This window comes from Mandrillus leucophaeus, unplaced genomic scaffold, assembly GCF_000951045.1.
Source record: "Mandrillus leucophaeus isolate KB7577 unplaced genomic scaffold, Mleu.le_1.0 Scaffold26, whole genome shotgun sequence".
NCBI lineage: Eukaryota > Metazoa > Chordata > Mammalia > Primates > Cercopithecidae > Mandrillus > Mandrillus leucophaeus.
This window is the reverse complement of record NW_012102698.1, coordinates 366,277-393,027: the sequence shown is the minus strand read 5'-3', so window position 1 is coordinate 393,027 and position 26,751 is coordinate 366,277. Positions and strand designations below refer to the sequence as shown.

The 26,751-nt window shown below is 51.2% G+C and overlaps 1 protein-coding gene across 4 annotated transcripts in view; it reads left to right on the top strand.

Annotated features, from left to right (window-relative positions):
- Positions 1-26,751, top strand: part of PACSIN2 (protein kinase C and casein kinase substrate in neurons 2) — a 145,833-nt gene that overhangs the window by 101,458 nt on the left and 17,624 nt on the right. For all 4 annotated transcript variants that reach the window (XM_011983998.1, XM_011983997.1, XM_011984000.1 and 1 more), the window contains exons 2-5: positions 2,778-2,914; positions 21,475-21,631; positions 23,481-23,716; positions 24,920-25,075. In XM_011983998.1, coding sequence (XP_011839388.1) covers positions 2,855-2,914; positions 21,475-21,631; positions 23,481-23,716; positions 24,920-25,075 — 609 coding nt within the window. In that variant the 5' untranslated portion in view covers positions 2,778-2,854. The remainder of the gene's footprint in view (positions 1-2,777; positions 2,915-21,474; positions 21,632-23,480; positions 23,717-24,919; positions 25,076-26,751) is intronic.

The window sequence follows — 26,751 nt, the reverse complement described above, 5'->3', positions numbered from 1 at the left end:
AGTTCGAGGCTGCAGTGAGCTGTGATCATGCCACTGCACTCCAGCCTGGATGACAGACAAGACGCTTTATCAGTCAGTCAACCAATCAGTCAGTCCGTCAATCAGTCTTGTGCAAAACTGCGTCAAGACCACAGCTGCCTCCAGACAGAATCTGAATTCCTCTGCCCAAGTGGCTCAGGTGTCAAGCTGCCTCTCAGTCCGGAGCAGGGGCCTGCTCTTCACTGCAGCTTCTCCCATGGCTGGCCAGGCAGCCCAGCTGGCAGCTTGATTGGGCCACTTTGAGACTCACCTGAGCCCAAAGCCCTGCTATTCCCTGAGAAGCCTGGAGCAGAGACCAGCTGCTCTGGGTAGAAAACTTTCTGCTGCTGAAACATGGGGTGAGGCAACTCCAGGAGGACCCTGGCTAGTAGCATAGGAGTCCATAGAAAAAAGGCTCACACCTGTAATCCTAGCACTTTGGGAGGGCAAGGTGGGTGGATCACTTGAGGTCAGGAGTTTGAGACCGCCTGGCCAACATGGCGGAAACCCCATTTCTACTAAAAAATACAAAAATTAGCCAAGCATGGTGGCGCATGCCTGTAATCCCAGCTACTGGGGAGGCTGAGACACTAGTTGCTTGAACCTGGGAAGCAGAGGTGTCAGTGAGCTGAGATTGCACTACTGTACTCCAGCCTGGGCAACAGAGCCAGATTCCACCTCAAAAAAAGAAAGAAAAAATTGCTGTGAGAGGTGGCATCAGGGCCCAGGCCAAGTGGCCTGTCCAGCCTTTGTGAATCCTAGTGGTTCAAATGACACACTGCCCCTATGATTATGGAGCAGAGCCCCAACCAGCGTGGGAGAATCCCTTGCTGGAGTTCTCTCCTTGAGAGCCTGGTTAGGATCGTGCTCGCATCTTAGTCCTGCAGCTGTCTCCTCACAGCAGCAATGTCTTTGTAGGACTTGGCTTTGAAGTACCGTTACCTGTTGCGGACTTTGTCTCTCTTGCTACACAGCAGTATTTTACCTTTAGGAGCTCAGCAATCCACCAGATTAAGCCCTTTTAATTAGCGATCCAATTGTAGGTTATGGGAAGCCTGATTTACTTAACTTTGAGATTGTTTTTGGAAAACATCTGGATGTCATGGAGAGAATATTACCTTAGCAAGCAGGCAGAGCTGGTGTCGAATACTAGTCTCCACCACCCATTACTTGGACAACCGTGGATAAATTACTGAACATCAATTTTCTTGACTTTAAAATAGAGACAGAAGTAATGATAGTAATGATAATTACTATATAATAATAATAGTGGCAACAATTCATTATTTACTATGTTCATAGCACTTACTAAGGGTATATAACGGTACTTAGTGAGGTCGTAGCACTTACTAAGGGCCAAGTATTGTTTTAAGCTCTTGTGTGTATTTGACTCACAGCAATTCTCTATTGTAGGTTCCATTATTGTCTCTTTTTTTTTTTGAGATGGAGTTTTGCTCTTGTTGCCCAGGCTGGAGTGCAATGGCATGATCTCGGCTCACTGCAACCTCCACCTCCTGGGTTCAAGCGATTCTCCTGCCTCAGCCTCCCCAGCAGCTGGGATTACAGGCATGTGCCACCACGCTTAGCTAATTTTATATTTTTAGTAGAGACAGGATTTCTCTGTCTTGGTCAGGCTGGCCTCGAACTCCTGACCTCAGGTGATCTGCCCGCCTTGGCCTCCCAAAGTGCTGGGATTACAGGCGTGACTGCGCCCGGCTGTTGTCTCTCTTTTACAGATAAGGCACGCGAGGCACAGAGAGGGTAGGTAACTTGCCCACTGTTGCCCAGCTCGTAAGTAATGGGTCTGGAATTCAAGCCTAGGCAGCCTGACTCTGGAGTCTGTGTTTCTTACTACAATTCCAGGTTGTCTCACAGAGAATCATGAAGAGTCATGTGATAACATATGGAACAGGACCTAGAACAAAGTTTTGCACCTTGTTGGTGCTCAAAACAAGTTGGCCACTCTGTCTCACCCCTTCCTGTTGCTAAGCTAAGGCTTTGAACTGTTGTCTGTGGCAGTGAGGAAGGTCTCAGATCTCTGGCTGTGTGTTCTGAACACAGGGTAAGGTAAAGAAAGATGGGGTCACCTTTTTACCAAAAAGTCAGACAGTTTCATCTTGGCTGTGGACAGACAGGTGATGACACTAGCAAGGTGTGGTTTGTGCTTATGGGAGTCTTTCAGTTTCTTCCCTCCAGCAGGGGAAATAATTGCCACCTTTACCCTTGCCTAGATTGTAGATTGCTGAATCTGTTTCTCAGAAGTGATCCGTTTAGCTTTCCAGCTGAGCCACACACAGTGTCGGAATAAACTGGTCTGAATTTGGGGCTTCAGTGGCTGAGTCAGTAAAAGTGGAGTTGAGTGGGGACGGTGCTCAACACAAGTGGAATGTGGTAGACACTCTGGAGAGGGGAGTCGGGTGTCACAGGTGGGATGACCTTCACTCGTATTTTATCCCAGGTCCTAGCCCTACCAGTTAGGTAGAGTAGGGCGGGATGGGCTAGCCCAGAGATCCAGGGGCTCTGCCTGATTTTATGCACATGCACCCCCTGCCCCCATCACCCACCATGCACACACAGACATACACATATCCGCCCAGAGTTGGTTAGAGTCTACTGGCTTTCTCCCACCTAAAGGAAATATTATAGACCACCCGGTACTGAAGGCAGTGATTAGAAATGGGAAGTTGTGAAATAGAGATGACTTGTTTCTTTACCTTGGGCATTTAAAAACCACTATGATATATGTTTTTCGTTCATAGGTTTGTCTACAGATTTTGAGCATCCGAAGTTGATCCCTGACTAAGTATACTTTGCTGCTCCCTCAGCCTTTGAAGAAATGTCTGTCACGTATGATGATTCCGTTGGAGTAGAAGTGTCCAGCGACAGCTTCTGGGAGGTAATGCACCTGCTTTCTTCCAGTGAATGAAGTGGCCAGGCCAACAGTGTCTGGCAGGCCCTTTGGTTTTTTTGGTGGAGGTTGGGAAATGAGGTGAACATACCCCAAAACCAGCCAGGGATTTGTAGTCAGACCTAGGTAGTAGCAGAAAAGGTGTGGACACTTGTTTTTAGGCAGTTCAGGTATGCCTTAGCCATCATCGAAGGCAGTAAACTTACCTTGCTAGGAAAGTCTGATACTTAAAGAGATTAGGGGTGTTTATGAAAGGTCTTGGCGATCACCTTCCTTTTTATGTTTGCCATGATGTGGGTGGGAGAGACAGATGCTAATTGCTCAGCTTATCCTACGAGGCACTTTACTGTTGAGTTTTATGTAGAAACACGGAGGGCTGTGATTTGACATCACGCTGGACAGCACAGGCAAGTGGCCAGAGGGCCAAATGCCTTCAAACTTGTTTGAGCATCTGCTGCCAGTTTGTACCTGTGAGTGGCTCTCTTCCTGATTAGATTATTTTGTGTTTTTTTTGTGGGGGCGGAGGGCATTGTTCCTGAGTCCCACTTACTTTTCCTGCCTGCTAGTTAATGGAAAGTCCGTCTTTTTTTTTTTTTTTTTAAACAGTTGAGGTCTTGAGAGCGCAGGCTGGAGTGTAGTGGCACCATCATGGCTCACTGAAGCCTTGATCTCCTGGGCTCAAGCCATCCTCCCACCTCAGCCTAGTGAGCAGCTGGGACTACAGGAGGTCAATTTTTGGTCTAATTTTGTCCGTGTGGCAAAATCCCTGGAGCTTTCCTGGCCTTCACGGAAAGAGACTTTGCATGGCTGGGAGCGGTGGCTCACGCCTGTAATCCCAGCACTTTGGGAGGCCGAGGCGGGTAGATCATGAGGTCAGGAGTTCAAGATCAGCCTGGCCAACATGGTGAAACCCCATCTCTACTAAAATACAAAAAATTAGCCGAGCGTGGTGGCAGGCACCTGTAACCCCAGCTATTTGGGAGGCTGAGGCAGGGGAATTGCTTGAACCCAGAAGGCGGAGGTTGCAGTGAGCCAAGACTGTGCCACTGCACTCCAGCCTGGGCAACAGAGCAAGACTTGGTCTCAAAAAAAAAAAAAAGAAAGAAAAGGAGGCTTTGCAGTTAGAAAACTCTGAGCTCTGATTCCAGCTGTGCTGATGCTGGCTGTGTGACTTTGGGCAAGTTGCTCAACTGATCTGAGCCTTGCGATCTTCATCTGTGAAGTGGGGGATACTATTGGCCTCTAAGGAGGGCTGCCAGGACAAGATAAGAACATGGATGGCAGCACCCACGTGGATGCTTCTGTGACACAGGAGGCTCCAATAGTAGAAGAGATGAGGGTGATGCCCTGGTGTTTGCTGGGGACTAGCATGAAGTCATTTTATAAACAAATGATCAGTGATAGATACTGTGACATAGACAAGTGATCACAGTTGCCCAAGTTTAAAAAAAGATGGACAAGAAGCTCAAAATTCTGTCAACACATTTTTCCCCTATGTATTGGACAAAAGATCATCGACTTTTAGCCGAATACCTTTGTTAAAATTATGTGTTAACTGAGTACCTACAGTGTGCTAGGCAAGGGATGTGGCAGACCAAGTCCCTGCCCTCCAGGAGCTGGCTTCTGCCACAGCAGAAGTAAATGTGGAAAGGCACAGAGCATGCAGGCCCTCTCTGCTGCCACCCCTCGGCTGGTGGCATCCTTCTGGAGGGGTGAGGGGGGCACCCAGCTCAAATTTCAGCAGCTGGAGAGGCATATCTGCCTGGGAAATATTTCACTTAAGACACCAAGAGTGACAGTCAAACAGGTCGCCAGCCCCATGTCACAGCATGCCAGGAGGTTGGCCGTGAAACTAGATGAAGCTGTGTCAGAACCAGTAGTTACAAGACGTGGTTTGGAGGTGCCCCTGGAACAGTGCTAGAATTCAGGACTGCCTCTGCCCCCACCTGCAGGTACAGGTTCTAGTAGTCAGGTCCCACTGGCTGGCCCCCCCCCAGAGAAGCTGTGGCCTCGTTAGTGCAGGAGCACTCATGGAGCCAGCAGCAGCTGTGCAGAGCCTTCCTGTGAGCTCGCTGGCCTTCAGAAGTGCAGGCCCTTGTTCTCAACACTGAACCAAAACTATAGATAGAAACCTTTCCAGTTATGGGGAGCTTCTTTTTTGTAACTGTAGTGACATTGCTGGCTGGCATCAATCATTCCCTGCCTTGAGCTTGGTGATGGTGCACACAGGACAAGCACACTCAAAAGGCCCTTCCTTGTGAGGGATAGGTGGGGAGAGGCAATGGGGACAGGTGAGACATTGCTTTGGAACCAGGAGGTCTGGGTTTGACTGCTGGCCTGATCACTTACTTCCTGTGTATGGCTTTGGGCAAGTTACTGATCTTTTTTTGCCTTCATTTCCCAATCTATAAGATGGGGGTAATAACGGTACCCACATCCTAGTATTGTGAGGGTTAAAAGAATGAATCAACGTTAAGTGTTTTAGGGCGTCAGGGCAAGGCTGGTGGGGGCCCTTCCCTCTGACATGGGAACTGAGGGAGTCGGTGCACACAGTCAGTGTCTGTTCCTGCGGTGCCCTTGGTGGCATTGTCTTCGTTACCCACTTGGTGGCAGAAACTGCTGGGAAAAGAGCTAAACTGTAGCTAAATATAGTGCTATTACAGAAGTCTTCAGCTGCTTGTTAAAAACATTTAGGTGAACGTTGCCAGTGTATATTGTCAGCATATATTAAATATATCAAGTAGCTTTAACAAGCCCAGTAATTAAGCTCTTATGCTCCCTGTTAAATTCTCAACCGCAATAATGTCAGTAGTCAAGAACATCTCCTTTTGCCTGAAAACGCTCAGGCGGGCTCTGCTCAGCTTGTGATGCTGTCCCTGAAATTACTCTTCAGCCACTGTCAGCCCCACAGTGCTGTGGTTGTCCGCCTCCTCCATGATGGATGTTCGCTGAGTGGCGGAGCGACTGCTCAGTGGTGGCCTGCTGGGATCTGAGAGACTCAGGGGCACCCTGCCAACTGCACATCTTCCCAGGCAGATGGCAAGTTCCTCTTTCCCATGGAAGGACACTTTTCCAAAGAAAGCCTTGTGGTCTTGAGGTGAAAAAGTTTTTTGTGTTTAATTTTACTCCTTCCCACCAAAAGGTGTTAACTGGAATATGTCACTCCAGAGCCATCTTCTGTGTGGCCCTGTCCTCCAGGAGCCTTTGGCTGTGACATTTACAAGGAATAAGGTAGACACTAGGCAGTTCATCATGCCAGGTGCTGTATGATTTGCTGGGGTTGCCATGGGGGAAGGAGCAGGAAAGGCAGCATGGGCCAGGGACATTGCTGCACTCGGATGCTTACTAGACAAATGAAGGAACCCATACTGACCTGTGGGAGGAGAGGTTACCCACAGGGGCATGATGCTGAATAGAGCTATTTAATGCGTATTTGGAAGGAGTACCTCCTGCATTCCCCAACCCTGTAGATATAGGGGGAAAAAAAAGAGGAAGAGAGGAGAGGGGATCCAGTTCCCACAAAGAAGATGCTTATGGAGTATGAGAGCAGGAGGGACCACCCCAAGCTCTGCCTCTCAGTGACATGGTCTGCTGGGCAGCGAGGAGGCCTGTGGCTGAGTAGGGTTGGGCCAAGAATTGGAAAGGAGTAGAGGGGATGGCATTCCAGGTTGGAACCAAGTCTGGAGCCTGAATGAGTGTGGTCTTACAGAGTGCTGAGGACCTTGACCTTTTTGGTGCTAAGGGCCAGTTTTGGAGCAAGATGGGAAGTCGTGTGGGATTACAGTGGCAGGGCCAGGTGGAGGCAGTTTCCCAGGTGGGTCGCTCCCTCAGCAAGTCAGAGCCTGGTCTGGTCTGCCCACAGGCTTCACAGCAGGGTATGGAAGCTTGGCTGCTTCTGGCAAGTTTTCCTGACTTCTTGCAGGAGCCCAGGGGCCCTCTTCCTGCCTCTCCGCTTCTGGGCACTGCTTCCAGGCCTTCTCTTTGGTTCTAGGAGCTGGTGTACAAAGGGCCTAGGCTGTGGGCCATGGGACTTTTCAAGTGTCACCGGTGCTTCCTGGCCTCCCTTGCCCTCAGTGGGCTCTGGGAACAGGATGACAGGTCTGTCCCCAGCAGGGCTGAGAGCCGCTGCCTGCATCTCTGAGGGCTCCTTGGGGGCCAGGCTAGGAGGGCAGACGCCACTTATTTTAGGAACTGGAGCCTCAGTCTGCCTGAACAAAAGCTCCCCAGAGACGGGATTTCTGCACAGCTGTCAGCTGGCCGTGCATTTAGAGCTCAGATCTCCTGGATGAAGCCAGGCTGGGTCTGACCTCTCTGCACTATCTTATGGGCACGAAGAGCCCCTGAGAAGAATATTTGGGGAGATGAAGAGAACATAAGTATCTTGTGTCAAATATTCTGGGAATGTTAGCCCCAAAGAGGTGGCACGTGACTCAACATTTACCGTTCCCTGCCAGGAAGGCTCTCCCGGTAGGTTGTTTGTAACTCGCTCTCAGTCGGGCTGGTTTCTCTCAGACTCTAGCACTGCAGGACAGCTCATCGTGTGATAACACCTTCATCTTCGTTGTCCATGTGGAGCGATACTTTCCCCATCCTTCCATACCAATTTTATAGGACACATATTTAGAAGCTGCCATGACCCAGGCCCTGGGCCAAGTCCTGGGCACCCTAAATGAGAGCACAGCCTCGGGCCTCCTAGAGCCAGAGCAGTAAGGAGGCGGCTGAGCAGTGCCCTGAGCGCAAGCACGAAGTGAGCGAACGACAATACCACCTCGTGCTCAGCAGCAGTGACTGGCGCTGTCTGCTGTCCAGCCGCCTCCACACGCCGACCCCGACGGACTTTTCCCTGAGGTGGCCTGCCTATGTCAGCCCTGCGGGAGCGGTGTGCCCACAGCCACGGGCTCCTCGGGACAGGGTGTGCATCAGCTTAATTATCACCCTACCATGCTCAGACATGGCTCCTAGAAGGTTAGTGATCCACTAAAGTTTAGTTTCACTAAAGTTTCTAAAAATTACCATTAATTCTTTCTTTTCACCGAACTGGTATCTGCTGAACCATGAGCAAGGATTAAGGCATCAACTCCTCAGTCTCCACCCCACTGCCAGGTAGCCCATCGAGAAAAGCAGATTGGACAGCTCCCTGCCCTGCTGGGAAGCTTCAGTTTTCTGCATCACCTTCCAAATAGAAGCATACTCTTTCGCATGGCCAAGACATGAGCATGTGTTGACAGCCAGCTGGACTCCCTGGCTCTTCCTGAGAAGCTCTGCCCTGGGCTGTAGCCAAGCTGAGCCACCCCAGGCTCCCATCCACAGAGATCTGTGACCTGCCTGGTGTGGCCCCTGACCACTCTGGGCAGGCTTGGGCAGTCTTCCCGTGTGCTCTCCAGCATTTCCTAGGCTGTAACATGGCATTGCTAATTTCCTGCTTCCAGGATGGTTGTAAGAATTACAGAGAACACCCACCAAGAGGCTAGAATTGTGTGTGATACTTTTTGTCTCTTTTGGCAAAAACTTTTTTTCCTACCCCGATGTTACACACAAAATGTAGACATGGTGTATATTGCATAATCTTCGTTTAAGGCTATCCTTATTTTGGGGAGAGTTGCGTTTCTGATGGCATTTGGCGATTCTGGGATTTCTGAACGGGCTGCTGCAGCCCGCTCTTCAGAGCGCTGTATACCTACCTTTTTCAGGAATGAGTTGTATTGACGTGAATTTCTTCTAAGCCCGTGAGAAAATAGTTTTCCTAAGATCCTGCCCTTCTTATGTGGGTGACCCTCCCCCTGAGCTATAGTGGACATTCCCATTATGGTTCAGATAGACCTTGTTGTCCTATGGGGCAGATCAGGGCCCTCGACATGTGGGCTGCCTTTGTCTTGGCGAAGTTTGGCTGACCCTGAACCTCGTGACTCTTCAGAATTAGGCGTTTTTAAATAGGTGGTTTTCACAGTTTAGAATACACAACCTAAGCAAAGACAGAAGTCAACATTGGACAGACTTTGACATTGAGATTAGAGCAGAAAGCAGCTTTTGCTGCCCAATCTCTACCCAGTAATGGAGTTTTTTCTTTTTCTCATGATGTGATGGGTTTTAACCAAGCCGTCCTTTGTCCCCCTTGATCAGTCAGTCAGGCTCATGGCTGGCCTGAGCTTGGGACTGGGACACAGAGGTGAATGTGACAGGGACAGTCCCTTGTCCTCTTGGAGCTCACAGGCCAGCAGCAGCACAAGACAGTTCCACAAGTGACTGCCATTTCCCTTGGACAGTTTTCAGCACTGCTGCCATCGCTGTCCATGGCCACTGTCCCCTAGCTCGGCAGGAGCAGGGAGGCCCTGCTTGGCTGGTGTTGCCAGGGCCTGGTGCCATGCACAGCACATGGGAGGGACTTACATACTTGAAGGAGTGGGTGGCGGTGGGTGGTCAGGTAGATACGACTGAAGCTCTCACAGGAGCCTCGCCTGCTGGGTTCCGGTAGCTGCAGAAGTGGCCTGGTTCCCATAGGCAGCTTCCCACGTGCAGGGCAAACAGGGCGGGGACCAGCCCCGGCCAGCATCAGTCCCCTTTACCCATCCACCCAGGAGCACTGCAGGGAGCCAGCCGGGCAGTTTATTTTGGCTGGCTGCCACAGGCCGTCGAATCTGTCATTTTGTTTTCAGCTCTTTCATGTATGACATCTACAACATTGTCTTCGGCCTGTGTGCTCAGTCATTCCCGATACTGGGAAAAATCAGGTTCCACTTTTAGTGGAAGAAGAGAAAGCAGAATTTGGGGTGCACCGTCACAGGTCAGGCCCAGGCCAGGGATGGCTCTTGCTGGTAGTTGGGCCCTGGGCCAGCGGACCGTTGAGCCTGTTGACACCCAGAGTTTATCTTGTCTGAGGTCACAGAACACCTGCATGGCGGGGCCAAGTCTAGATGACTCCCGAGCCTGAGTGGTCTCTGAGCATCCTCTCTACACTTACCGCTTCTGCAGCCACACACGGGAGCATTGCACATGCGGAGACAGGAAAAGGTGGATGAGTATGAGTGAGGTCACCTTTCCTTCTGTTGTGCAGGCAGACCTGTCTCCCCCCGTCTAAATGCCATCATTCTAAATGCAGAGAAAGAGTTCTTTGGTTTTGTGTTGAGGGAATTTAGCACTTTGGGGTTTGTGCTGTCAAGAAGCTTGTCTTCTGGAGATAAAATTTAAAACTTTTTTTTTGGGCATTTCTGTAGATGAAGATAAAATTTTATTTTCTTATTTGAGTTCAGTGGTGTCAGAGTAACTTTTTAAAACTGTTTAAGAGACCTGTTTTTCCTCTCTACTCAGTAACAAATCTCCTTTCATTTTAAAGCAGGTGGGGTCTGTAGTGCTCGTTAGACTGGTGGCTTAGCTCCATGGAGACGTGTGGATAAACAATTGTTTGAGCTGGGCACATGCAGGGGGGCAGAGCTGGGGTGCCCAGGTACCGAGATGGGGAGAGGAGCCCACATTCCAGTAGCGGGGACTGGTAGGGTAACAGGAGTCATGAAGTAAACCAGGATTCAGGTACAGGGGGCTAGGGCCAGGGTGGAAGTAGACTGGAGTGCGGTATGGGGGGCTGTGGAAGCACCAAACTGGGGAGAGGAAGGAACGGAAGGAGGCGGGGAGGCTTCCTGGAAGAATTGCTCCTCCACCTTTTCCCAGCTGGCAGTTTCCCCACTAGATCATCGGCTTTGGACCTTAGGGGTCGAGCCAGTTTTGGATGTCTCACACTCCCCGTCAGTCAGGGGGTGCCTCGGGGATTCTGCCAAAAGCCTCGGGTCTTCAGCGAGCTTAGGGACCGGGCAGGTGACCTCGCCATGGCGGCTCTTCCAGCAAGGTGATGCCTGCGTCAGTGGGGGTGCATCCCTGAGGAGTGAGGGAGAGCAAAAGCGGCAGCCACGGACCAAATTCCTGCCACTTGCTGGGTGCTCAGCTGAAGGCAAGTGAGCAGGGCCTGTCTTCCCGGAGACCCAGGGCTCCAGGGTGGGGTCTTGGGGGCTATGGCACACAGGGTGGCATATGCTGCGCGTGTGAACGCCATGTAGGGTGTCGCAGGGCCTTCTCGATGTCTGTAACACGCACCAAGGGAGCAGAGCATGGGGAACCTGGCCGACGACCTCGAGGAAGAGTTCAGTTCAACACAACTTTGCGTAAACACATCCTCGCGCTCTACGTTATTTATCTTATGTGTTCTGCCTTTGGAGTTAGGATCTAAAAATTGCAATTTCTGGGTTTCTGTGTCATCTATTTTTTATTTTGTCGTTTTGAACATTTCAGTTAGAGATTCATAACTCAGTGGGTCTTTAAGGTTGTTGAAATCTGGGATTTGTGGTTTTAAATAATCAAACAGCGAGGAGTGCTTTCAGGGTAGTGAGCTCCATTTTCTTTAGCTTTGTTCTTGAGGATACAGGTTTCAGAAACAGAGGATACGGCCAGTCAGTGTTGGGGGCAAGAACTGAAAACCCCAAGTTGAGACAGAAGTGAGGCCCCAAGGAAAGGACAGGACTAGTGCTGGGTCAGAACCAAGCTGGGATTGCAGATCAGACTCAAGGCGATTCTGAATCTCTAACCCTCTTGGGGCCTGCAAGGTAAATAGCATCACCTCATTTGCAGATGGGGATCCCCAGTGAGGTTAGATGTTAGTCTGAGCTTGTGGTTCAAGGTAGCACCGAAGCATGGAACTCCTAGGGCCTACATTCCAGGGCTGAGACAAGTTGGGAGTCCAGTGGTGGACGAGCTGGTAGGAAGTTTGGGGACCAGGACGAGTGGAATCCCATAGAAATGAGGATGTGGAAATTGCAGTTTGGCACCTGAAAGCAAGGCACAGACTTGATAATATTTCCAGGACACCTGTTACTCTTTGGTGTTTTCAAACACACATCATAGATTTCACAACCCTAATATCAATAGTCATCCCCGTTTGGAAAGGGGGATTCAGCATAGGGGTTAGGATAGGTTGGAAGAAAGTTGCCTGAAGCTGTCACCATGGGGACGCCTCCAGTTGCGTACAGGATACAACATCTGCCAGGCCCACGCACACCCTCCCCAGGGAAGGTGGGTGAGAGGTAGTGACTCTGCAAGGCACAGTCCTGAGGAGAAGGGACTCAGTCCAGGAGCCCCCGCTAACTGCCTGGGTCACGGGTTGCTTAGGGATAAACTAACTCAGGCCCTGGATTTCCCTGAAAGCTTTGTAGCTGCAGTGAAGGCCCGGTGAGTTCCTGCAGCTGGCTGTGCTTACGTGACTCTCTCAGGAATGTGGCAGAAGCGCCGGGAGCTGCTCTTCTGCTGGCCATGAAGTTACTGGCTGATGACACGCTGAGAGTTGATTCCTTTTAGCTACCATGGAGAGAGCTCCTGTGACTCGCAGGATTAAGAACTGATAAAGAGCCTGGGCGTGGTGGCTCACGCCTGTAATCCAACACTTTGGGAGACTGAGGCCAGTGGATCACTTGAGGTCAGGAGTTCAAGAGCAGCCTGGCCAACATGGCGAAGCCCTGTCTCTACTAAAAATACAAAAATTAGCCAGGCATGGTGGCACACACCTGTAATCCCAGCTACTTGGGAGGCTGAGGCAGGAGAATCACTTGAACCCAGGAGGCGGAGGTTGCAGTGAGCCAAGATGCACTACTGCACTCCAGCCTGGACGACAGAGCAAGACTCCGTCTCAAAAAAAAAAAAAAAAGAACTGATAGGTAAAGGATCATGAGTTGTTTCGTTGGCCGTGCCTCTGAGGTCTCAGCAACTTCTCAGTCCCTTCCTTTCCAGGGGGAATGGAAATCCCATCTCCCAGCACCATTTGGGCTCTGAGAAGATAGGGTGTCCTCTCTCTGCCTGGCATGGATGATGGAGACATATAGAGACATAGTAGTTGCCCTCAGAACCCACTATTTTGACGCATTTTGGCATGGCACAGCACATGTCCACCGGGAGAGGGGTGAGCTGTGGGGGAGGTGTCCCGGGGCAGCAGAGCCCCCATCTTGCTCTCCGTGGGCCTCATGGCATTTTCCTCAGCTGTGAGAAAGCGGCCTTGCCTCAGAGCTGCCTTCAGCTACCGCCTCAAACGTTGTTTCCTCCAGGCAGCCCTGACCACCCAGAGTGTTCCTTCTCAGAAAGTGTCACTGCCTCATTGCATTATTTTTCTGGCCAGAAGTTCCATGAGGGACAGTCTAATGGCAGCTTGTTCACCACTATATCCCTAGGGTCTCGTGACCCTTCACACACAGTGGATGTTCCTTAAATACCTCTCAGTGGCAAGAGGGTGTTGCCAGACTCTCAGAAATGGAGTGATGAATGCTTCTGTGGGGAGCCAGGCAGCTGGTGGCATCAACAGACTGGAAACTGCTCCCTCTGCACCCTGGAGAGGAAGGGCCGGGGGCGAGCCAGCTGGTCTGAGCTGAGCCAGGGAAGGAGGAAGCCCTGGTGGTGCCGCTGCAGGCGAACCCATGGAACCAGAGTCAAATATTTGACCCAGAGCTGCTCAGATGTGCCAGGAACCGTCAACATCATCTTCAGTCAGAAACCCTGGAATTGTGAAGGCTCACCTCACCCCCCACCCCAACCCCCAGACAGGATGAAGAAATGGCTGAGCAAGAAGTTCGGTCTTGTCAGGCGATCGCCGTGGCAGGTGGAGAGCACAGCTGGCTAGGAAGAAACCTACCCTGCAGTGTGAACTCCTCCTATCCTGGGCCATTTGGTCCTCACAGGAATAGCTCTGACTCTGCCTGACAACTGAAAGGACAGAAATATATGGAGAGGGACTTGTACAAAGTTACACATTTCGGGGCAGGGCCAGATCTGTGCTGCTTCCCTCATGAGAGCAAGTGAAGGGAAGGAGGTCTTGTTAGGGCTGGGAAATCTGATGGATTTGAACAAGATATTGAAAGCATTTTGCCCGTCTTGTTGCCAGCTACAGAATTGGAATTAAGGAATTCCTAAAGAGTTGCCTCGTCCTTGTCTACCAGGCTGGCAGAGGAGATGCTAGAGCTTCTTGGCATACTTGGTCAGTTTTGGATAAAACATTTGACTCTGGTTCCACGAACTTGCCTGGAGAGGGGTGCCACTAGGAGCTCTTCTGTACGTCAGCTTGGCACAGCTGGCTCACCCTTGGCCCTTCCTCTCCAGGGTGCAGAGGGAGCAATTGTGGTGCTTTTGGGCCTTCAGGGCCACAGATTAAAGGGGAAGATCATCCTGAGGTTAAAATCAAGCTCATCCTCGGCAACCGGTCCTAGTAGTTTACAGGCTTGGGGTTCCTGGGAACTTCGTTGGCATATAGTGGGGACAGGAGCAGGGCCTGTGTGTGCTGCTTGGAGTCTGGAATTCTGTTTGTGACTTGCTGGAGTCCACAGGGCTGGCTGAAAGCACATGCACCATCTCATGTTGATCTGATAAGTCTCAGTTTACACCAGCTCTGATCCTGGCCTGAGGGAGGTTTGGGCAGGTCGCCTCTCTTTCTGTTGCATGACCATGAGTGACTGCATCTCTTCAAACTCCAGTTTCCTTTTCTGTAAAATAGGGACACTAGGTGAGGTGCAGTGGCTCATGCCTGTAATCCCAGCACTTTGGGAGGTCATGTTGGGAGGATTGCTTGAGCCTAGGAGTTTGAAATCAGCCCTGGCAACATAGTAAGAACCTGTCTCTACAAAAAATAGAAAAAATTAGCCAGGTGTAGTGGTACATACCTGTGGTCCCACCTACTCAGAGGCTGAGGCAGGAGGATCGCTTTAGACAGGAAGGTCGTGCCTCTGTGATGTGCCACTGCACTCCAGCCTGGGCAATAGAGTGAGACCCTTCTCTCAAATAATAAAATTTAATTTAATTTTTAAAAATAGACATTAATAGTATCCCCTGGCTAGCACTGTCATAAGATTAAGTGGAGTGGCATGTAAAACTGTCAGTACCCTGCCTGACCAAGTGTGGGCATGCTCTATTAGGATGCCGTCGCTAGTGAAAATCACTCAGTGTGTGATACCTGTTGCCGGGAGGCCTGCAGTCTAGCCAGGGAAGTGAGGCTAATGTGCTCGAGGCAATTTTGAGACGAGCTGTGACCCGAGGGGCATGGGGACGGTATTCGGAAGGGCCATCATGGCCCCCAGCTGGACCAGATGGCAGGAGTCCTCAGACGAGTCTCCCCTGTCTGTGGGTGTGGATGGTGTAGACTGGGCTGGTGCTCCACGCTGGTGCTCCAGCAAGGACGGGCTGCATCAGGGAAGCCTCCGTGGGGAAAAGGAGCCAGGACTTCACAGAGAGCTGGGATGGGGGCAGGTAGGAGGGGGACTTGCTCATCAATACCGTTCCTGTTTCCATTTCTCCACCTGCAGTTGATACCTAGGCCCCCTCCCCATTTCTAATGTTACAGCTTTTGTTAGCATCTGCTGTCATAAACTTCGCACCCCTACTTCATGTGCACACATTCTTAATTGATGTAAATGGCATCATGCCCCACATCATTCTGTTCTGGGTCAGTGTGTCAGCGTAGTCGTGCACATCCTTCCTTCTCCTGCACTGCTGGGCCCTGTGCTTCCCTGTGCATTCCCCAGGGAGAGGGCCCCTACCTGTCCTGAGACCCAAGGGAACATTTCTGTGGGGATGTAAGCCCGGAATGAAGCTGCCGGGTCATTGTAGGGCGCGTGCATGCTTCATGGCTGAATGGCTGCCTGGTTGTGCATAGAGGCCTGCCCAGTCTCTTCCACCAGGATATCCAGTAAAGGGTGCTGTACACCTACCTCTGCCCACACTTGGCCGTTCCCACTCTCTAATGACTGCAGTCTACAGGCATAGAGCTGCCTTGCTGTTCTCAGGCGCGTGCCTCTGGTTACCCACGTACGGGACATCTCTGTGTGCCCTTTGTGTTGTCATCCCAGCTACTCGGGAGGCTGAGGCAGGAAAATTGCTTGAACCCGGGAGGCAGAGGTTGCAGTGAGCCGAGATCGCACCATGGTACTCCAGCTTGGGCAACAGAGCTAGACTCCGTCTCAAAAAAAAAGAAAAAGAATAGTTTTGTTGAAGGAGCCCCACCCTAAGTCTCAAAGGTATTCACGTACATTTTCTTCTGGTCATGTTATGGCTTTACCTCACATTTTTATGGGGTGCCTGCTGTGTGGTAGACCCTGTGGAAAGCAATGGAGAAAGAGTGGTGGATTAGAAAGACACAGGTTCATACCCTCTTAGGGCCCAGAGTCTGAAGGTGTTAGGGGTTGAGAGCACCACAGAGCTTGGCATGGTCCTCTGTCTGCACAGCAGACTTTCCCCAGCATCCTTGTGAAAGGCACCTCTGGACTCTTCACAACAGATGCATGCAGGATGGAGGAGCTGACGTGGCCTCTTCGGATAGTCCCCTCAGCATGCCTGTGACAAGCCACTGGGTTTCAGGTAGAGCCCCTTTCTCTGCACCTGATTGCACGGATGTTTCTGCACAGGGATGGTTGAGATTCCAGCCCCCACCTCATCCTAGCTGACTTTAAAACTGAGGCTTGGCTGACACTGGGTTCTCAGAGGAACGATTAGAAGCCTGGCTCACTGAGAGGTTGTGAGTGCGGCCTGGAGGAGGGCAGGCGGCAGGGCGAGTCCTGGGCTCGGGGAAGGGCATGGGGAAGGGAGTGGATTCCTTGGAGGCAGAGCTTGATTGTGAGAGATGCGGCCCCCAAGGCCCATCCCTGGGAGGCAGGAGAGCGGCCTCCGGAGTACCCTAGAAAGGAGGTTCTTGGCCGGGCACAGTGGCTCACGCCTGTAATCCCAGCACTTTGGGAGGCTGAGGTGGGCAGATCACCTGAGGTTGGAAGTTCGAGATCAGCCTGACCAACATGGAGAAACCCCGTCTCTACTAAAAATACAAAATTAGCTGGGCGTGGTGGCACATGTCTGTAATCCCAGCTACTTGGGAGGCAGAGGCAGGAGAATCGCTTGAACTGAGGAGGCAGAGGTTGTGGTGAGCTGAGATCGCACCATTGTACTCCAGCCTGGGCAACAAGAGCGAAACTCTGTCTTAAGAAAAAAAAAAAAAGAAAGGAGGTTCTCTTTCCCAAGGTGGGCACAACCTGGAGAAGGCGGGGATGCTGTATGCAGAGAAGCCTGTCTGGGAGCCAGGGATCCCACAACCTCTGTCCTCACATCTGCCACCTGGAGGGTGGGCAGCTCCCTTTTTTGGCTCGCCTGCCCTGGGTTCCACTGGGCAGCCCCGTTCTTTGGAGGCTGCTCTCAATCCTTCCTTCCAGGATGTCCCCACCCCTGCCAGCCTTCTGAGCCCCACCAGTCCCCAAGCCTGATGCCTTTCAGGATGCAGGCCTAACCCTCCCAGTTTCTCAGCATCTGCCCTCCCTCATTGCCGGTCGCTCCCTGTGTTCTGTGTTTCATTCCCAGCCGACTTCTCTCAGGGCCCCAGGATCGCCATGTGGACACACCTTCCTTTTGCCGGTGCTATTCCCTGTGCCTGGAATTATTTCCCTGGCCTCACCTTTAATCTGGGCAGCCTCCTACCTGTCCTTGAAGATGCCCTTTGGATATTGCCTTCAGGATACCTCTCACCCCCTCCTCCCAGTGCCCTAGTTCCAGTGCCCTGTGCCCAAGCGCTGAGTCCCTCAGTAGGAACATGCTTGGCCCTCCGTCTGCCAGGCAGTCCCTCAGGGGAGTGAAGGGACGTCCAGGCACATGTATGCTGAGCATTTGTCTTTAGTAGCTTAGTTTCTGAGTGGAGTGAGCCTGAATTTAGAGGAAGTTAGATACATAGCTTCATACCTGGTTCAAAAATGAGGATTTTGTGAATGAAGCCATTAATATCACAATTAATATGTTTGGAAGAAAGCATGCTTATATTCAGTTTCTACCTAAAGTTTTCTGCTATTTGGCTGTCCCAAAACAAGCTCATGTTTTGAAAAAGTAGAAGAGAGCTGTTTAATTACAAAACTGATAGAGCAGAAATAGTTAACTATATATGTGCTGATTTTAATGTATGATTGATTTGTTAAATATTTGAAAATTAATTTTCTTGCATTTTAAAAACAAGTCATTGTTATACCTTTGATTTAAAAAAAAAAATGTATTAAAAAGGAAACAGGCCAGGCGCTGTGGCTTACACATGTAATCCCAACACTTTGGGAGGCCAAGGTGGGAGGATCGCTTGAGCCCAGGAATTCAAGACCAGCCTGGGCAACGTGGCAAAACCCCATCTCTGCAAAAATTACAAAAATTAGCCAGGTGTTGTGGTGCACACCTGTAGTTCCACCTACTCTGGAGGCTGAGGTGGGAGGATCACTTGAGCCTGGGAGGTTAAGGCTGCAGTGAGCCATGATTGTGGCATTGCACTCTAGCCTGGGCAACAAAGCAAGACCCTGCTCAGAAAAAAAGGAACAAACTTTAGTCAAGAAGGCATACAGATGGCAAATAGTCATAAGAAAAGATTTTCAGTATTATTAGACTTTAAAAAGATGCAAATTAAAATCACAATGCAATATTGCTACACTAAGTAGAATGGCTAAAAATAACAGAACAAAATACCCTGACAATACTAAGTGCTGGAAGCATGCAGGATGGGGAACTCTCATACGTTGCTGATGGCAATGCACAGTGGCACAGTCACTTTGGATAGCAGTTTGGCACTTTGGTTAAACGTACATGTGCCATGTGACATTTCCACTCCTAGGTATTCACCCAAGAGACATGAAAGCATATGTCCCCACAAAAGACCAATAGATGAACGTTATAGCTTCTTTATTCATAATTACCCCAAACTGAAAATGACCCAAGCAGCCTTCAACAGGAAGAATGGATAAACAAAATAGTGGTATAACTACACAATAGGATACTGCTTAGCAGTAAGAAAGAATGAACTTCTAACATAGACAGCAACATGGATCAGTCTCAGAAGCATTATGGTGGGTGACAGAAGCCAGTCTCAAAAGCCAGGCTGCATACTGTGTATTCCATATATCCTTGCCATCCTGGAAAAGGGGCAGAAATCATGTCTGTGGTTGCTGGGGGCTGTGTGGGGAGGCGATGGGGCTGCAAGAGGGTACAAAGGCACTGCATGAGAGATGGAAGTGTCCTGTTCCTTGCTGTGGAGACGGTAGACAGTGGTGTATGTTTGTTTACACTCATCTAAGTGTACCCTGTAGTGGGCAGTTTTGCCTGTGTGTAGATTCCATGTCAACCTAGAGAAACAGCCAGCAGTAACTCTGCTCCCGGGATGACTGCAGTGCTTTGCCCAGGGAAGTGAGAAGGCCACATTGCTCTGTCCCTGGTGGTTTATGGCGATAGAGACTTGCAGTGATGGCCTGTCACGAGCCACCACACAGCCGTTTCATTAACAGGACAGCACGGCCGGTGTTGCTGGGGTGCCTTGATCCCAGCTGTTTGGCATACTCCCCTTCTCCCATTGGCTCTGTGCTCAGAGCTTGCCTCTTGTCCCCAGCAGTGGTCACAGGACCAGCACAGCCTCCTGTGCAGCCTCTAGGACCAACTGGGAGCTTACATGGAAACCTAAGATGTGTACTTACGGAAACATTCTTCCTGTATTCATCGCGGCTTTCCAGATTTCAACAGTTGTCGTGTAAATGTGTGTTGCAGCTCCTGTGTGTGCCGATGGGTGGTACCAACATGTGACTTGTTAAGAAATATCCTTTTCTTTTCCCTAAAGCTTTAACCAAGGGTTCTGAAAATCAGAGAGGTAAGCAGGTTTCAAGAGAGCCAAAATACATGATTTGATGGTGATTACCAATTTGAATACTGTTGGTAATAGACAGCTGAAAACCAGCTCTGGGTCGTGGCTTCATGTCAACTGTCAAGGCTAAGTTAGGGCTGTGTTACCTCAGCTCCTTCTACCACCAGCTCGGCGATACCAAGTCGCTTGTTGGGTATTTTTTTTCGTCCTGCTGTCAATTTCAAAATGACAGTAAGGCCTCATTTTAAGGGAAGCTACCACATAATGTCACTTCCAGTGAGCTGTGAAAATGCTCGCTTTCGACTTCCTCATAGGAGCTGCTCGAGTATGGAGTGGACGCTCAGGTTCAGCTCGTGTTTTGACGAGCAGACGAGCTGCCAGCCTTGCCGGGGGAGGTCTTTGGAGGGAATGAGCAGAGTCGGAAGTCTCATCTGCCTCTGGAGAAGGCTGCCCAGGCTAACCACCTTCCAGGGGTCTTTGCTGTTCACAGGGATTCTGGTTCTCAGCCCATCTAGCTCAGCCTCAGGGACAGCCCTTCCTCCAGATGCTGTAGCCCCTTTCCCTCCCCTTACCCATCTCTGCAGGGCCAGGCAAAGAGATTTTAGAAAAGGTAAAACTGACAAGGGGTTGACTAAGATTTTTGAAGGCAATGGGAGAAAAAGGCTGAAAAGAGATCATCTTTCTGTCATATTTCCTTTGGGTGCTCAAGTTATCAGTGACTGTATCCTTTCAAGCCGGCAGCTCAAAGAATGAAACATAGCAAACATTTTCATTTTCACCCCAAATTAGCCATTAACATTTCCTCAGTTACTCTTTTAATACTTATAACTTAGATGAACTAGTTTCTCTTTTCATATGCGAAAAAAGGCAGTCAAAACTCTGCTTAGCCCTGCAAAACCTTTGCCATCAAGACAGTCCTACCTGGAACGCTTTGAAAAACTGCCTTTGGGCCGGGCGTGGTGGCTCACACCTGTAATTCCAGCGTTTTGGGAAGCTGACGCAGGCGGATCACAAGGTCAGGAGATTGAGACCATCCTGGCCAACATGGTGAAACCCTGTCTCCATTAAAAATACAAAAATTAGCTGGGTGTGATGGCATGCGTGCCTGTAGTCCCAGCTACTCAGGAGGCAGGAGACTGAGACAGAAGAATCGCTTGAACCTGGGAGGCGGGGGTTGCAGTGAGCCGAGATCGCGCCACTGCACTCCAGCCTGATGACAGTGAGACTGTCTCAAAAAAAAAAAAACACAAATGCCTTCAACTCGAGCCTAGCCACTGTGGCTGCAGGATCTTGACTAACCATGTAACTTCTCTAAGCCTTTGTTTCCTCATCTGTAAAATGGAGACGCTTATTCCTACTAGGTTGGGGAGACAATATTTGGAGGTATAAAACACCTAGCAGGTTGCCTGGCACATGGTAGGTGCTCAGGAAGTGGAAAAGTTTTTACGGCTATGATTGGGAAGTAATAACCCAGCACAGGATGGATGACATCAAAGCAGAAGGCTTTGGTTAGATGTCACCTACTCCAGGAAGCCGGCCCCAGCTTCTCAGTCTGCATGAGGTGCTCTTATAGGCATCCTCAGCCCCGCCCCTTCTTCCATGATAGCCCTTCCTGAGCCAGTCAGCCTCCCTTCCTGACCCATGGCCCAGTTTCTGCTTGGTACCCAACCTAAAGAACATTGAGAAGCCCTCGTTCCCTGATGTGTATGATCTCATTAATAATAAAAATAGAGAGGTTGATTAACTACACGGGCTGCCTTTCAAACTGTGGGAGTGGGGTGTGGTAAACGTGACCCCAGGGGCGCATCAGGGCCTGGTTGGCATGGAGGCCATTTGTGCAGCAGCCAAGGACAGGCTGCCCCAAGCCCCCTGCCTCCCAGCTAGTTGTGTCTCCTAGGTCGGGAACTACAAGCGGACTGTGAAGCGGATCGACGATGGCCACCGCCTGTGCAGCGACCTCATGAACTGCCTGCATGAGCGGGCACGCATCGAGAAGGCGTACGCACAGCAGCTCACTGAGTGGGCCCGGCGCTGGAGGCAGCTTGTGGAGAAGGGTAGGGAGGCCCCGGCACAGGTCCTGTGGCCTGGAGGCAGCTATGCCCCAGCTACGGGCTCTGGGCATGTTGTGACCCTCTCTATGCCAGTTTTCTGTCCTTTAAGATTGGGGCAAGAGTGCATTTCCCAGTTCCAGAGCAGGGTGTGATTTTTATGGGGAGCATTAGTGTCCATCACCAGCAGGCACAGGCTCCGTGAACTTTTGTCCGCTTTCCTCGGGGACACAGGACTACAGCCCTTGTCATCCATAGGATACACTTGCCCTTGCCGAGTTAACTGAGAGCTCGGGTAAGTTCCTATCCTGTGGGAGGCCTTGCTGCTCGGCACCTTGGTTTCTAACACAGAGAGCCATTTATTTTTAAACTTGGCCATGTAGCAGGTCAGATAAGACTAGCTGGCAACACCTGGCAGTCTTTCTGAGTTTAAATTTTAAGGGAATAATTATAGGTGCTATATGGCGGAGGTTTCACCCCCTTCTGTCCCCACCGAAAAGCTCAGAAGCTTCTGCAGCTTCATCACTGCCACTGTTGTGTGGACAGAGGCCATGTTTAGAACACACTTCGCAGCAGTGAAGGGGGAGCTTGACTGATTACAGGCTTTCCGGCACAGAAGCAGAGCAGCACGGGTTTCTCAAGGTGTGTTTTGGGGCAGGCCCTCCTGTGCTGACCAGCTGTCCTCAGGAGCCAACTGGGGAGCCAGGCCCCAGGCGAACCAGGTCTAGTCCAGCTGCCTGTCCTTTCCTGTCATGCTGACACGGGTTGTGTGTGTGGGCTTAGCCTCGTCCTTAGGGCAGGGTGTGTGCCCAGGCTGTGGAGCAGGCACGTGGTGGAGGAGGGGCCTGGGGTAGGTCTGCTCGCTCGGTCGGTGGCACTGTCATCATTTCATTTCCACCTGCTCCAGCCCCTCTCCCGGGATCCAGCTGTCAGTTAGAGCTTGAGGTTTACAAAGCTCTGGTCCAGAGCAGGCTCCTGCTTCCTCCTCTCCTGCCTCCTGCAGCATGGGCTTCCATTCTGCTGAGGGGACAGTCTTCATTCCAGTGTTCTCGAGCTTGTGCTCAGAGCCAGGCTCTTTCTGGGAGTGAATGAACGCGGTCCTGCAAAGGGAGGCAGCACAGGTCTAGCCAAGGGCCAAGCAGGGCAGATAGGAGCCACGCCAGGAGAAGCGTTGGCATGATGTGGATGGGTGCCCAAAACCTGGGAGAAGCGTCTGCTCACTTCAGAAGGTCCCCCCTTCTTTGGCCACTGTTAAGTAAATTAAGACTTCTAAGATGTGGAAATTGGAGTTTTTAAAGAGTTCAGTGGCTTTAAATAAAGGAAAGGCATGGCCAGACGCAGTGGCTCACGCCTGTAATCCCTGCACTTTGGGAGGCTGAGGCGAGTGGATCACCTGAGGTCAGGAGTTTGAGATCAGCCTGGCCAACATGGTGAAACCCCGTCTCTACTAAAAATACAAAAATTTAGCCGGGCGTGGTGGTGGGCACCTGTAATCCCAGCTACTTGGGAGGCTGAGGCAGGAGAATCACTTGAACCCGGGAGACAGAGTTTGCAGTGAGCCAAGATCGCGCCACTGCACTCCAGCCGGGGCAACAAGAGCGAAACTCCATCTCAAAAAATAAAAATAAAAATAAAGGAAAGGGATGTAATACCCCAATTTTCCTAACACGAGTGGCAAAGCAAATTCAGCTTCAGGAACTGAAAAAGGCACAGAGTCCCTGAGAGAAAAATATCTGAAACCCCGAAAGGAAACCCTCTGTGGTCTAAATGCCCACATTGACCAGCCAAGGTGTGAGCAGAGGAGACGCCACCATGCCCCGCGCTGAGTGACCCACAGCTTTTCTCCCCTGTGCAGGGCCCCAGTACGGGACCGTGGAGAAGGCCTGGATGGCCTTCATGTCCGAGGCAGAGAGGGTGAGTGAGCTGCATCTCGAGGTGAAGGCCTCGCTAATGAACGATGACTTCGAGAAGATCAAGAACTGGCAGAAGGAAGCCTTTCACAAGCAGATGATGGGCGGCTTCAAGGAGACCAAGGAAGCCGAGGACGGCTTTCGGAAGGCACAGAAGCCCTGGGCCAAGAAGCTGAAAGAGGTACATGTGTCCTGCAGGCTTCCTTGCCCGGCCTCGCTCTGCCTGGCACCTCACCAGCAGCACCCCCTCCTGCACCCAGGACTTTCTGCTACTGGCTCTAGGCACAGGAGGCCGTTTTAGGTTTTTCTCCTAAAATTTCAAGTAACATTGATACCTGTTTTTCTAAAAGTAGCAACCAAAACCAGAGTTTTGTCGAGCCTTGGCTAATTGGAGGCTGTCATCTATCCACCCCAGCCCTCCGCTTGTGTGCCCCGCCCCTGCCTGCAGCCTCGCCCCCATTCCCTGCTGGAATGGGCTAGACGGTAGATGTGCCACCCCCAACACCCAGCTGTTCTCTGGCCCTGCACTGCCTTCCTCCTCCTCAGAATCATCCAGAACATGCCTCTGTCTTTCCGGATGGTTTTCTTTGTGTCTCCTTTTCTGTGTTTTAGCTTTTGTCGCATCTCCTTTCTCTTCTGTTTTGTCCCTGGCCCCATTCATAATGAAACTGTCTGTGTCTCATGAGGCCTTTGCTGTAAACTCCTCCTTCCCTCTAGAATGAAATCTGTGGCTTTGGCTCAAATAAGGAAGGATCTATTGAGAGAGAGAGAGAGAGAGAGTGTGTGTGTGTGTGTGTGTGTGTGTGTGTGTGTAAAATAGCCATTAAAACCAGAGGAAATGTGGCCGATCACCCTGCGCCCCCTCCCCCCAGCCACCCAGTATAGTCCTCTCGCTCATGCTAGGTTCCTCCTTGGAACTTTCTTTGTATTCGCTGATCCAGCAGCCTGGCATGGTCTTCCTGGGATGTCCATAACCCCTCCATGTGCATGTTCCATGTCATCTCAGTGGCTTTCTCCACCCACCCCATGCTCCGTCTCTTGTCCTCCCCAACACTTAACACCCTCCAATTGACTCTGGCATGTAACTTTTCCTGTACTGTATCTGCCTCCCACAACTCAAATGAAAGCTTCACGAAGGCCTGGGCTCTTGTGTTTCTTGCTGTGTGCCTGGTGCCTCGAACCATTCACGGGGCAAGCAAGTGCTCCGTGAATATGTGTTGAGTGCATTCCTGTTGTGACCAGTTGCTATGATAGTATACATACAATTTTGTACCTGCCTTTTCCTCCCCTCTTGGTAGCACAAGCATTCCCATGGTCTGTGTAACCTCTAGTGAGATCCGGAACTCCCAGCGACATGGCATTCAGGAACTCGTTATCCCTGTAGGTAGAAGCAGCAAAGAAAGCCCACCATGCAGCGTGCAAAGAGGAGAAGCTGGCTATCTCACGAGAAGCCAACAGCAAGGCAGACCCATCCCTCAACCCTGAACAGCTCAAGAAATTGCAAGACAAAATAGAAAAGTGCAAGCAAGATGTTCTTAAGGTAAATTGTACACTTGTTTTTACACGTCGAGTGTCACCGTGTCAGTTGATCACATGTCTGGCACATAGTAAGCCTTCTGTAACTGCTTGGGTGATTGGGTGGATAGAGGGATAAAGAACCAATGAAACACACCCCTGTCCTCAAGAAGGCCACAGGTGAGTGCCCTAGCACCTCACCTCACCATAGCCACTGTACCTGCTCAGTTGAGGGGCAGAGCCAAGCTCTGGGCAAGCTGGGGGAAAGAGACAGCTCTTTGTGCTCAGAGACACAAGGACAGCTGGGATTGCTGCAGGGAACTGCTTGTGCCAACATGGGCATGGCCAGTGGTCAGTGTGAATGGGCATGGCCAGTGATGAGTGTGAATGGTCGTGGCTGGTGGCAGGTGTGAATGGTTGTGGCCAATGGTGGGTGCGAATGGGTGTGGTGTGAGCTGGCATGGAGGGTTACGAGGACCAAATCGCCAGTGGCCTGGACAGCCAGGCTGAGTAAGGAGCTTAGGATGCTGCTGACCAGGAGCCACTGAGGAAGGCCTGAGCCTGGGTGGGGTCAGGGAGGAGGTGAGGAGGGTGAGATGGTTTAGAAGGATTGCTCTGCTTGTGTAGGGAGAGGGGCTGGAGGTAGAGACCTGGGGGAGGGACTGTAGGCTGGGAGCCCTTGTCTGGGGAGCCAGGTGGGAGGGGGGATGGAGGTGCCCCGCAGTCTCCACAGTGACAGGCCGCAAGAGTGAGGCAGAGGTTATGGAGCCAGGGGCGGCAGAAGGGTGGTCTTTGGCCCACGAGAGACCGTGACCAGGCACTGTGGCATCCTGGGTGCCCTTCCATTTCTGTTGTGAAGGGGAGATTTTCTGCCCCGGTGGGTGAGTGAGAAATCACTGTGTCAACTATGAAGTGCTCCGCAGATGTCGACAGTGATTCTGCCTAGAAGGTCCTGGAGTCACAGGACTTAAAACCAGACAGCGTCATCGTCTTGTGATTTAATAGTTCACAGGAAGGGAGGGCTCAGCCCTCGGCCCCACCTCCCCTCCTTTGCTCAGCCATGACAGGTGAGGGCTGAGGGGGTGCGGTTGCCGAGGGCCTGCCCTGCCTCAGTGTTTGGAGATGAAATTCCCCACCAGGATTTGCAGAGAGAGACGGAATGAGGTAGAGAGAGGCTGCACTCCTGGAAGAGGACATGGGCAAAAGGGAGGCAGGAGGCCTAAGCTGGTTTCACTACCCACTAACCTTTCCCAGCCCCTGTCAGTTAGGTGGTGGCATCCCTTTTTTGTGAATGAGAAAACCAAGATCAGAGAGGTTAAGTCGTGCCATCCAGCAGGTGAGAGCAGGAACTTCTGACCTCAAGCCCATACATATGCCTATGCCCTTTCTCCACTGTTCCTCACTGCTATGCTGTCGGCGTAGCAAGGGGAACCCGTCATCTACACGTTCATCACTCAGACCGAGCGTCAGAATCCTCTGGGAAACCCCTCTCACTCCCATTGCTGGAGCCAGGAATCTGGGCTTTTGAAGCAGCCCAGGTGCCTCCATGGTGGGATCAGGTGAAGAGCCTGGAACCAACTACTGAGTGCGGGGCACGTGGGCTCAAGAAGCACAAGGTCCCGGAGAACTCTCCGGCCTTTGCTAGAATCCCAGGGAATCAGGTGCCCAAAAAGGTGCCTAGAAGAAAGATGGGGCTTCTCC